The sequence below is a fragment of the Camellia sinensis genome, chromosome 8, assembly GCF_055761805.1.
Source record: "Camellia sinensis isolate YWXY chromosome 8, ASM5576180v1, whole genome shotgun sequence".
In the NCBI taxonomy this organism is placed as follows: domain Eukaryota; kingdom Viridiplantae; phylum Streptophyta; class Magnoliopsida; order Ericales; family Theaceae; genus Camellia; species Camellia sinensis.
This window is the reverse complement of record NC_138968.1, coordinates 142880432-142892788: the sequence shown is the minus strand read 5'-3', so window position 1 is coordinate 142892788 and position 12357 is coordinate 142880432. Positions and strand designations below refer to the sequence as shown.

Sequence of the window (12357 nt, the reverse complement as noted above, 5' to 3'; positions counted from 1 at the left end):
CCCTCTTCAACATTGTTGAAGGGCTCTTATCTGTTTGAGGTCCCCTACTGCCACTTGCCTCTTTATCTCTCTTTTGGGCCAATTTTTTCATGGTAGTTTAGGCTCATTTGTAAGCTGTTTTGGACTCTTCCATAAACTGTAAAATGTCTTTTTTTGAGCCCCTCTTCAACTTTGGTGAAGAGCTCTCCTCTGTTTGAGAACAGTAGCTGCTACTTGTCTCTTTACCCCTCTTTTAGGTCTTTTCTTGCATGATAGTTTGGCCTTATTTGTGATTATTTTCGTGGCTTGATATAAAATGTAAAATACCTTTTTTTGAGCCTCTCTTCAACTTCGTTGAAGGGCTCTTTGCCATTTGGGGGCAGATGCTGTCCCTTTGTGTTTAATCTCTATTTTGGGGCCATTTTTGCATGATAGATTAGCCCTATTTGTGTTCATATTTGGGACTTGTTATAAACTGGAAATATGCATGTTTTGGGACTACCTTGAATCTGTCTTCATGCTTCATGATCAAATAGTGCATTTTTTGTATAGCTATAGGTCATTGCGCATGCCTAGTTTTGAGTTTCGGGGTTCGTCTCATGCATCGGGTGCCATGTTGCCATGTTTCGGGGCTGTTTAGCATCATATTCCAGCGCTGAAATTTGCATGTTTGCATACCATATTTCATGCCTTGCCATGCCTAGTTAGAGTTGCATGTTGTGCCTTAGGTTCGGTCCTCAGTTTGCGTGCATGTGTGCACGCATCTCGAGTGTCTCATTTTCACCTAATGGCCACTAATGCGAGTATGGCTGAGGTCCACTTATGTTAGTGTAAGTCCATTATGCATTGTGTATGCCATTTCATTTCATAGCATTGCGTATGCTAGGTTGTATATTAGAGCATCGTGTATGCCATGTTACATCGTGCATTGTGTATGCCATTTCATAGCATTGTGCATGCTAGGTTGTATATTAGTTGCATTCATGCATGTCATGCATATTGCATTGTGCTTGGGATAGGAATTAGCCCAAGCACGGGAAACAAGGTACGTTTCATACTCCGAGTGACAGAACGTGTCTCAATTCCTAGTCGCCGACACTCCGGATTATCCATGATGGAGTCTAGGCCTTGTTGTGTCCATATGTGCATTCATTTCATATTGAGTCGTGCAAATTGACTCCTCGGCCATCATGCATCGATATGCGTGATTGGTGACACGAGGACCGAGGACTACACTCCCTGAAGAGTAGTCATGCATACATATGTGAAAATACTTTGCCATGCCCCTTTGTTGCTCTCTGTTGCAGCAAATCAGAAATCGGCAGCCTTCCGGAGCTTGGCATGCATTCCAAGAACAATTGCAAACAGAGGCAAACCGGGGCATCGCGAGGGATTCTCCGCACAAGGCAACCCGAGCATGCATCATTCATCATCCGGAACAGATTTGAGGCAGTCCCTGGCTTGCATGCCAATTTATTGCTTTCCTAATTTAATTTTTTAATTAATTAGGGTTTTGTAATTATTTGGACTGTAATTATTTATTCGGGACTGTATTATTTATTCGGACCCTCCGAGCGAGGGCACAACTGTAATAAGTGTGCGTGTGTGTGATGTATGTCTTCCAACCCCACGTTTTTCTCCCTTTTATTTACCAGCTTATGATGGTTAGATTAGGGCATGTTTCAATTAGCATACAGTATGATAGCATGTTTGCATTCATTCATCTGTTTTGTATGCACCGGGCTCGGTGCATCATACTAACTGCATCGTATTTTCAATTCCAAGTTGAATACATGTTAGCTGTAACATTCCATATGTCATGTTTAGAATAGCCGAGCCTGCTATAGTTGCACTTTTGCATGTGTTGCATTAGGCATTTCTGTATAATTAGGATCATGCATGAATTTCTAATTAGTTTTTGTTTTGGCTTGGAGTACTCGGTAAGTTTTATGCTTTAGCATCCTTGCATGTGTGTGAGTGACTGCCATGATAGCATGCTTACCATGAGGCTAATTGCTTATGTGATATAACTGCCTGAATGCCTATGGGTGAAGGTTGGATTATTTGGATTGGAACAATTCATCAAATGTGTGTTTTAAGCCCACTAGATAGTGGCAAAATCATGTTTTCTAAGCCCACCCGAGGGTGGCAAATCCACGTCTTAGCCTACTTGCGGGTAGCACCATCAAACCATTTTCAAACAAACAAACATGAAATGTTTTGTTCCAATTCAGGCGATCCAGTCTATACTTGTATGCTGTGCGCATTACATAGTAAATCTAGGCTAATAACCAGAATAAGAACGCATAATGTTTTCAAAAATAGATATCATGGTTAGTAGAGGCCGATCTTTGATCGGGCGAGCGAGGGTGCTCACGAAGTGACCTTCCCCAATCGTACCCAAGTTCTCGAGCCGAGGCAACTTTGGTGATGACGGACACGTGGCCTTAGGCAAACGAGTCAAGGTTTCCTAAATTTCCCCAAAATAAAATATTTAGGTGGCGACTCTGTATCTGGCAAAGCAGTCCATGTTTGACATTTCTTTCAAAATCTGTTTTCTCATAAACGATTTGCCGGATTTGGACTCTTTGGTTCAAATTTAGAACCGTGACAAATTGAGAGTCCGAACTGTAGTGAGCCCAATATCGAACGGAACGGGGGACTCATCCCTCCTGGAGCATTCGGGGACGTCTACACTAGGTTTCCTATACACCTAGGTTTCTTGGGCTATATATACAGGCTTCCCCCATTGTAATTGATAGATTGAATATATACAATACATAATATTTTTCTCTCTCTCTACTATTAATTTATAATTTTTTTCCTTTTTTATAACTCACGTGGCCCGTATCTTGCTAATTTATTTAAACCCATTTCAAAATTTGAAGTTTTATTGTTGCATGTAGGGCTAAGTAAGTATTCATTTGATTCATCAAAATTGAATGCTCTGAATCAATCCATCACATAATAGACGATTTTAATGGTTCGAGCGAACAGATGAAGATGTATTTTTCTTAATTCACCTAAGTTCGGACAGATAGCAAATGGGAGGTCATCTAACTCAACCTGATTCACTAACACTCCTAAGATTACGATTTTTTTTTTTTTTTTTTTTTATGTTGTGTTAAAAAAAAAAAAAACTTTTACTTAGTATTTATATTTGCTATTTATGAAATATGAAAGTTGGCTCTTTTATTTTTATTTTTTTTTTTATATATAAAAAGTGAGCAATCAAAAATTTTGTGTGCATTACTAAAAAATAGTTCGAAAACAAAACCCAAATTACATTTACCCATAAAACTCCATTATTTGCTCAATCTACACTTGTTTATTAAGTAAACGGATGCAAATTGATTTTTCTCAATACGTTTAAGTTCGGACAGATAATGAAGATAGAGTTATCCAACTCAACCAGATCTGTGAGCACCGCTAGTTAAATGCTATATTATTTCTTATTTCGATTTATTTGTTTATTTTTTCACAAAGCATTTTCTTGGCAAAAACTGGAGTCAAAGGCACTTGTCCTGGAGCATGCTATCCATGTGTCCAATCTTGGCCTCATATATTGCCACAGCACCGAAAAGATGAAGGGCGTTCTATTCATCAGTATTCACCAAATAAATGTGATTTTTTATTTTTTATTTTTAGTGTCTCCCATTGAAAAGCCAACCTTATCACATTTCTTGGTATTACCAAACTCCACTTAACGGCTGCTCAACTGCAATTCACTTTTTGTCAGTGTAAGCGTGCAATATCATAAATCTATTGACGCGAATCAATCACATAAAACATAAATACCACAATTTAAATGAAATTATATATTTCATGATAAATTCAATTATATGATATATGCAATCAAAATTATTTTATACGATTAATTCTATATGTATGTGATATTATTACAAATAACCTTATTTTTAGTATTGTGAACTCTCCAGGTATATCATCTATATATTAAAAAAAAAAGGGTAAAATACTAATACATCATAATAGTTTGACTTAATTTCTATCAAGTCCTATTGAAAATAAGTCTTGATAGAATTGTCGCTAAAAATATTTTTTTTGTAACAATTTTTTATATGTTGCTAAAAATTAATAATTAGTGACTTTTTTGTCATGATTTTTATAAATTATTGCTAAAACTTATAATTAGTGACATTTTTTTATGACAAATTTTTCCCATAAGACCTATTAGACAATAAGTTCATTTATTAGGATGTACACGTAAGTACCTCTAAAAAAAAATTAAATCAATCAAATAATTATAGCAACTTTATTTTATTGCGATCCTCTCCAAAAAAAAAATTGAACAATTTAAATCAATAGAATAAAACTCATTATGACCTCATGAGTCTCAACAGTGCCTCCCCAATCCAAAATCTAACCCCAAAATGAATATTATTTAACTAATTTATTGTTTACTGTTACAAAATTAATGTTGGTTTTAATTAATTCATTACTTTCCTAGAATTAATATGCTAATAAATATAAAATGTTATTTAATACAAAATTTATATTGGTTTAAGTTAATTCATTACCTTTCTAGAGTCCACAAATATGTTAATAAAAATCATATATTATTTAATTAATTTGTTGTTCACCCCACAAAATTTATGTTGGTTTTAATTGATTTATTTACAAATATGTTATTACAGCTTTTATACCTTTTAATAATTGATTCATTCACAAACATGTTATTACAGCTTTTATACCTTTTAATAAAAAACCGAATTCATTTTAATAGGGGACATTATTTGATATGTAGTGGTGCTATATGTATCAATTGGTATATCAATTAGTGTACTAATATATATTATGACATTATTACTTCAAAACTATATACCCTATCTATTATACAAATTACAAAAATTCAAAATATTTCATTAATATACTAATTAATATACCAATTGGTGCATATAGTTTTATTCTTCGACATATTATTATGCCTTCTCTCTATATAAATGACATTTTACAAGTCAGTGATACCTAAAAAAAACTTCACAGATGTATAAAGGATATATCTATTATTTTAGGTGCATTAAAATAGTGATATACAAAGAATTATATGAGAGATTTTTTTGCCAGATACCTAATTTGTTCATATTCTTTCTAAGCACGATAAATTGTAAACATACTCTCCATTTGTATTCTCGCGTAGACAAAAATAACAATTTTAAGACACTGACTATACCCTCCTTTCAATTTTGTAGGTCAATTTTTTCCTATTTTCTATTATTTTCATATTATCTACTATTTTATTGTTCACTGCAAACTGTTTTGAAACTGTCAAGATGCACAACCAAAACCATGATGCAATAGTGGTTCAAAACATGCCTCATTTGAGACCAAGTGACTCTCTAAAGTGATGTGGGGTCCTCAAGTTGAGTCCACACTCCCTCTGATTGACTAATTATTGCATCATCACAACAATCTATTCCCACTTTTTTTAAACTCCCAAAAAAATAACCAAAGACACAATAGGGCATGTGTACTATACCATATATGTAATCTCTGTAGCCATATAAATAAAGAAGAGCCAGTTTGGTGTGTTGGCTCATCCTCTTCCCTCTACTTCTTCATACTGTCTTTTAGTCTTCCCCCCTCTACCTTCCCATGGAATTGCGGGTGATGTCACAGGATTCCGATGGTCAGAAAACCCAATACTGGATTAAAACCAAGAACCTCTCGTGCAAATTATGTCCGCGATATAGCGAGCTTGGTTGGGTTGGGTGGTGGTGGGAAGGGGCTACTGATTCAAATAGGTACATTCTGAGGAATGTCAACTGTGAAGCCAATCCCGGGCAGATCACGGCAATCACGGGCCCGAGCGGAGCTGGCAAGACCACATTGTTGGATATTCTGGCCGGAATGGCCATGTCATGTAGAGTCTCTGGCCATGTTCTTGTAAATGACCAGCCAATGAGTCGTGCGTACTTTCGTAGAGTCTCGGGTTACGTGACTCAAGATGAAGCTCTCTTTCCGCTTCTGACTGTTGAAGAAACTCTCATGTATAGTGCGCGTCTAAGGCTGCAAGGTAGGCTTGACAAGGCTGCTGCGAGAGTGAGAGAGCTGTTAGAGGAACTCGAATTAGAAAACATCGCTGGCATGAGAATCGGGAGTGAATCAAGGCGTGGCATATCGGGTGGTGAGAAGAGGAGGGTTTCAATTGGTGCTGATCTCGTTCATGACCCTGATGTTCTTCTGATAGATGAACCAACCTCAGGACTTGACTCAGCGTCGGCTCTTCACGTGGTTTTGCTGCTTAAATCCATGGCGAAGAATCAAGGTAAGACAATTGTACTAACAATTCATCAACCCGGGTTTCGAATCCTTGAGTTGATTGATCATGTTGTTCTGTTATCCAAGGGCATTGTTCACCACCATGGATCGTTGCATCAACTGGAGGAGAGGCTTAAGCTTGCAGGCCATTCCATCCCTCGACATGTCAACGTGCTTGAGTTTTCTATTGATGTCATGGAAAGCCTGTTCATAGATATCCAAGAAAATAGTAACAACATTGAAATGAGTGAAAATAAGAACACGCCCAACATGGGCAATTTAGAAGTAAATCATATCTCCTACCCAAATTCGCAATTCAGCGAAGTATTAATACTGAGCCAGAGATTCTGCAAAAACATTTTCAGGACCAAACAATTGTTTGCTGCAAGAACAATACAAGCATTCCTTGTAGGGATTCTACTGGGGACGATATTCATGAATGTGAACAATGATCCGAAGAGGTTTAAGCTTCAAACTCAAATCGGGTTCTTTGCTTTCAGTCTCACCTTCTTGTTGTCTTCGACAACAGAAGCCCTTCCAATCTTCCTACAAGAGAGGAGAATTTTAATGAGAGAGACATCAAGAGGAGTCTACAGAATCTCTTCTTACGTTATCTCAAACACCCTCGTCTTCATTCCTTTCCTTCTAACCGTGGCTCTTCTCTACACAACCACGGTTTATTGGCTAGTCGGATTAAGAAGAGATATTGATGGTTTCCTCTATTTCTCTCTTGTGGTTTGCTTAGTTGTTTTGATGTCAAACTCTTTTGTCGCATGTTTTAGTGCACTGGTTCCAAATTTCATCATGGGGGCTTCTTTGATTGCGGGGGTTATGGGAGCTTTTTTCCTCTTTTCTGGGTTCTTCATAGCAAAAGATGACATACCGAAGTACTGGATTTTTATGTATTACTTGAGTTTGTTCAAATACCCATTTGAGTGTTTATTGATAAACGAGTATGGTGGAAAGAAGGGGCGAGGGAGATGTGTGGAGAGTGTGCAAGGAGTATGCATGTTGGATGGCAATGGCTTCTTGATGCAACAAGGTTTGAAAGAGTCTGAAAAATGGATGAATTTAGTTGTGATGTTGGTTTTTGTTATCGGGTATAGAATACTTTGTTTTCTGATTCTGTGGTACAGATCTTGCAGAACCAAAAGCTAGAAGGATGTGTTTGTTCTTTATTATTATTTCAACAATCTTCAATCTACTTCAGTTTTGCAATTACTAACACCGCATCAGAGTTGAGAATTTTTGCCTAACAGATTTTATTAAGTTTTTTATGCTAACTTCAATTATCATGTGATTATCTTCTGATTTTGAGTGTTGCTATGTTGCACTTCAAACATTTTTAAAGTGCTCTGCATACACAGCAAAATGTGGCTGTATCATTCAGTATCTGTGAAACAGAATTCTAAAATATTTTCCCTTTTTTGTCACCTGCAAATGATTTCCACTAGCACCTTATAATTGTTAGAATATTTAAATACAAATAAAATACGTTTAACAGATTTAATAAATCAGTTACAAAATTTATTTCAATAATCAATACCAATATGAAACCATCCATTATGAGCTTTATTGCAGATCGTTTCTATTTATTTGTTTTCATAAGACTTTGTTAGGTGGTTACTATTTTAAAAATGTTTAAGACCCTCTTTCTTTTTTGATTGGTTACTTTTTCTTTCACTTTTTATTTTTTCCCTTCTCCTTCAATCACGATCCGCCACGTGTGTGTGGGGGTTGTGGGGTGGTGATTGGAGGGGATCTCTATCAATGCTCTTTTTCTTAGGAGTTATTGGGAAGGAATTGGAATGTAATAATATTGATTCATATAGAAACAAAAGTCGTCTTTAATTACTATTCTTGTCCCTCTATTGTTCTATCATCTTAATAATGTAAATACTACTTTCATTTTTTTTGGGCAACTCTGATTCATGACTTGGTTCAAGTCTTCCAGTGGTTGGATGAGAGACACTGCACATTGAGTTTTATCTTGAATTTGCTTCACTCCGTTAACACTTTCACAATGCTGAAGAAAATCAATTTTACAGACAACACAACTCTAATTTAAATTCTAGTTGCTATCATATTTTATGTTATAGTTATCATAATATTTGTTCTCAATATTTTATTTATTGTTTTGCTAGATTAATAATAACATCCTATACAAGTCTCTGATGTTTCAAAGAAACCTTAGATTTATCTAATACGAATCAGTTTTCAATAGTTCTTTAGAACATGTTTCAACAACCAACAATTTATGCATGTTACATTGGAAGTTGCTTTCCCCTTCTCTATGGACAGACAAGATAAAAGATATGAGCATAATTTTGCCTTCAATAGACTTTTGTTCTACCCAAAGAAGTAGGTTCTACATAAACAGATGGGAACAAACAGCACTAAAGAAAACATGCGCTACCAACATTTTTGTTTTTGTTGTTCTGTTCGAGCTTAAATTTCTTAAAACTTGAGGAAATTTTACCGAATTAGACATATTATTAGCCTCCCACTCAGTGAAAATACTAATGCAGCTTATTCTCTTGATGAATTAATTAATTAGAACTACATTCCATGTTTTAAGTATTAGTGTGACTAGGTGTTAATGTTATCTTTTCCTTGTGCAGACGAGTTTCCCCTTCCGATATATATTTCTCTAACAGAAGGAAAACACACAGAGAGAGAGAGAGAGAGAGAGAGAGAGAGACCTAACAATTGTCAATTTGTTTATATAGCATCGTAGTCAATGCCGGCTTTCATATATATTAGTTTTGCAAAATGTCGGCAATTTTTTTTAATATAAAAGTTCACAAGTTGGATGTTAATATGAATGTCTACACAAAGGATTGTTGTGTGCACCTAGTACCCTATGTAATTCTTGTGTTTTGAATAATGTTTTCCGTTATATTAAGCATGTTCAACTGTACCTTTGGAAGTTGAAAATGCCAAAATTGAATAGCGAGGAAATTATATAACCTTATTATTTGACTATAGCTATTAATCACCTTCAAAAGTTGTATATCTTCATAATAGTGACATTTTCTATACTAAATTGCAGTTTTGCAATGCAAATAGAAGTGCACAAAAATTACTGTGCAACTCATATTCAGTATAGGTGTAATCCTCACTACACTAAAAATAAATTTGAATGACGCATTGATTGGTCTATTCTATACACTTCTCCGTGAATTTTCAATCTGAAGTTAAGCCTAAAACTGTTTCACCGCCCATTTCTCATATTTAACAATAAGACATAACTATCGACCAAAGAAAGTAGAGTATATTCAGTAATATGCAAATCAGGTGCCCGACAGTTGCATACATATCTACTTCCTCTTGAGTTGGAAAATACATGATATAACACATGCTATCAACTTTTGTATAACCATTTCATTTGCCAAAGCATATGAACATAAAAACTAACATAATGAAACACATACAAATTATCTAATAACAAAGAATCATCTTCTTTCACCAGAAATCTCCTAATGAAGATGAGTGTGAAGACTCAAAAAATGGAACTCTTCTTCTCTTGTTTGAAAGTGTATTTCTTGATGAAATTTCCTCTGAGGCATAAAATTTATCGAGCACAGACCTCAGAGCGCGGCGAATAGAACTTGCAAGAAGCTGGCATCCTTCATTATCTTCCGCCTTCCCTTCTTTGCAGCAAGCTATGACAATAACATAAATCATCCTGCTTCCCAAGGTAGCAATCTCTGCTGTTACTTTTTTCAGATTGAGGGCATCGAGAGCTTCCCTCAAATCAGACAAAATCTCGTGTTTATAATCACAACATAGAGATGCCCTGATAGCACAAGAAGCACCATCTGATCCATCCTCTTGTTGTTCAACTTTGACTTCATCAATATCCATTGGTACAAGAATACCTTTTGTAGCTTCTGCCGCATTTCTTCTCAATTCTTTCAAGTTGTTGATAACCTCAGCAAGTAATGATGCCTTTTCCATCTGTAAATGCAAAATGAAGCTTAAATATCAACATGCTCATGATAGAGACATATATATTATGGTAGCAACAACATACATTATTGTATAGGGAAATCAATTTTCTTGGGCGCCACAAACAAGTGACTCACATGATTCAAACAAACAGGGAAACTAGACTAGGTAATGTTCCTATCAGTTTCTGCAATGAAACCATTTCCAAGACATAGACTCTCATGAATCGGACAAACACTTAGAAGGCAGTTATCAGTTACCCACATATGTTAAAGTCTTAAAGAAAGGACCATGAAACGCATTGAACAACGGGGCCCAAGGCCCATATAACATCAGTTCACTACCTTCAATTGCATAATACCAATCTAGGGAAGCTTTTAGGAGTGCTTAACAAGCCATTTTTGGAAAACACCGGCTTGCAATGTTTCTTCTTTCTCATCATCAATATTGCTATGTTCAACATGGGTATGTTGGAATACAAAGTGTTATGTGGCTTTATTTAAGGTGAATGTTCCAAAGACCTTGCTTCCTTTAACAACATCAATATTTATAAATAAAACACCAAGTTCTTTTTATCTTACACAAAGGGAGATAACTATTCCAACATCTCTTAACCTTTCCCCATATCTACCTAGGAATTTAACAAAAACGTAATCACCCGTTCACATTTTTACTTGTGTATGCACCACTAGAATTCAACAAAGGTAATCTATTCCTATCAACAAGCAACCAAGGTTATTGAGAATCCATAACTGCATGACAATTTTAGTTCTATCAAAATTGACAAATTCTCATCTCTTATTTAGTTGTGTTCACAAATACTTGAGCTCAACAACAATTATAAGTCCTGGCATGATTGATATCATCATCCATTCAAACTAGCATGTAAAGACATTACTCAAGCATACAAAGATAATCAATCAAGAAGCAAAATGTGACCTTATTGGTGCCAGGGATTAGGCTTCGAAGCGTGGCGAGATGACCATTAATCCTCTCTCTCCGCCGCCTTTCTGCCTCACTATGGTTCCTCAAAGCAGCCAATGCTTTTTCTGCTTTTACCCCTTTTTGCCCAGCCGTCACCATAGCCTTCACAAGCTCTCCCCTCTCACCATCCAACACCAAAGACGAAGAAGACGACGACCCACCTCTTATTATATCCTGAAACCCATAAATCCTCGAAACCCCATCAAAAGAACTCGAGAATTCCATCTTTTTCTAACGAACTATCTCATACAGGAATAAAATCAAACAGAGGACAGGCTATAATTGCAGAGTTTCAGAATAACACTAAACCAGGAGGGCGATTGGTCGGGGATGACCAAAGAGATGTCTCTTGAATTGGGTTTGCTAAATTTGGTTCTTTTGATAGTTTCCATCACTCAAGACAGAGAAAGAAAGAGAGAGTGAGTTGTTTGAGTAACTGGGTTTAACAAGAAAACAGAGACATCTCTTTTCTTTGTTCTTGATAATCTTGAATTGGAACATCTCTGGAGGGTACCCAGTTTGAGAATTGGGAAGAAACTCTCAAAATTCAAAAACTTGACAAAGTAAAGTAAAATAATCTATGTACAGAATATAGAGGAGAGAGCCCTTTTGAAAGAAAAGTTTCACTTAAACCCTAATATATCTATATTTGTGGTTCAGTCCAACAGAGGCACCCATAATAAAATAGATGAGTGACAGTGACACCATAACAAGTGTGCCTAACAAACCCAAATTTACATACACATTACCATTTAATTATTTTAATTTGAAACATGCAGTGCATGAATGGTATAGAGGATTAATTTTTAGACTAGTCAATTTGTGTAGTTTGCTACGCACAGAAATTTATCACACACGAAAATGAAATCAGTGGAAACACTTAAAACCTAAACAAGACTTATATACTATTAGTTTCACATTCAAACTACAAGTAAATTACATATCAATTTAATTATTATATTTTAGAAAATAAATAAACATGAATCATTAATCTTATAGTGAGTTGCAATGATTCTGCTCAACAAGTTATTCCCAACTAGTTTAAATGCTGATCAATTTTTCTATAGTAATTGCTGAAATAATAAAAATTTAATAATATTTACTATTTTTTTTTTTCATTGAAGATTATTTTGAATGTGGAAGAGTATTGCATGGAAGTACCCA

The 12357-nt window shown here is 35.6% G+C and overlaps 1 protein-coding gene and 1 pseudogene across 2 annotated transcripts; one reads left to right on the top strand and one right to left on the bottom strand.

Annotated features, from left to right (window-relative positions):
- The first annotated feature begins 5127 nt into the window (after window positions 1-5127).
- On the top strand, window positions 5128-7566 carry LOC114292434 (ABC transporter G family member 10 pseudogene; annotated as a pseudogene). Its single transcript, XR_014337187.1, has one exon. The product of XR_014337187.1 is annotated as an ABC transporter G family member 10 pseudogene (transcript).
- A 1946-nt stretch (window positions 7567-9512) lies between these two features.
- On the bottom strand, window positions 9513-12050 carry LOC114292433 (transcription factor bHLH30). The gene is made up of 2 exons (XM_028236406.2): window positions 11149-12050; window positions 9513-10218 (listed from the first exon to the last, which is right to left on the bottom strand). Exons 1-2 carry the CDS (start codon window positions 11416-11418, stop codon window positions 9724-9726), a joined length of 765 nt encoding a protein of 254 aa, XP_028092207.2. The 5' UTR covers window positions 11419-12050; the 3' UTR covers window positions 9513-9723.
- Between the last annotated feature and the right edge of the window lie 307 nt (window positions 12051-12357).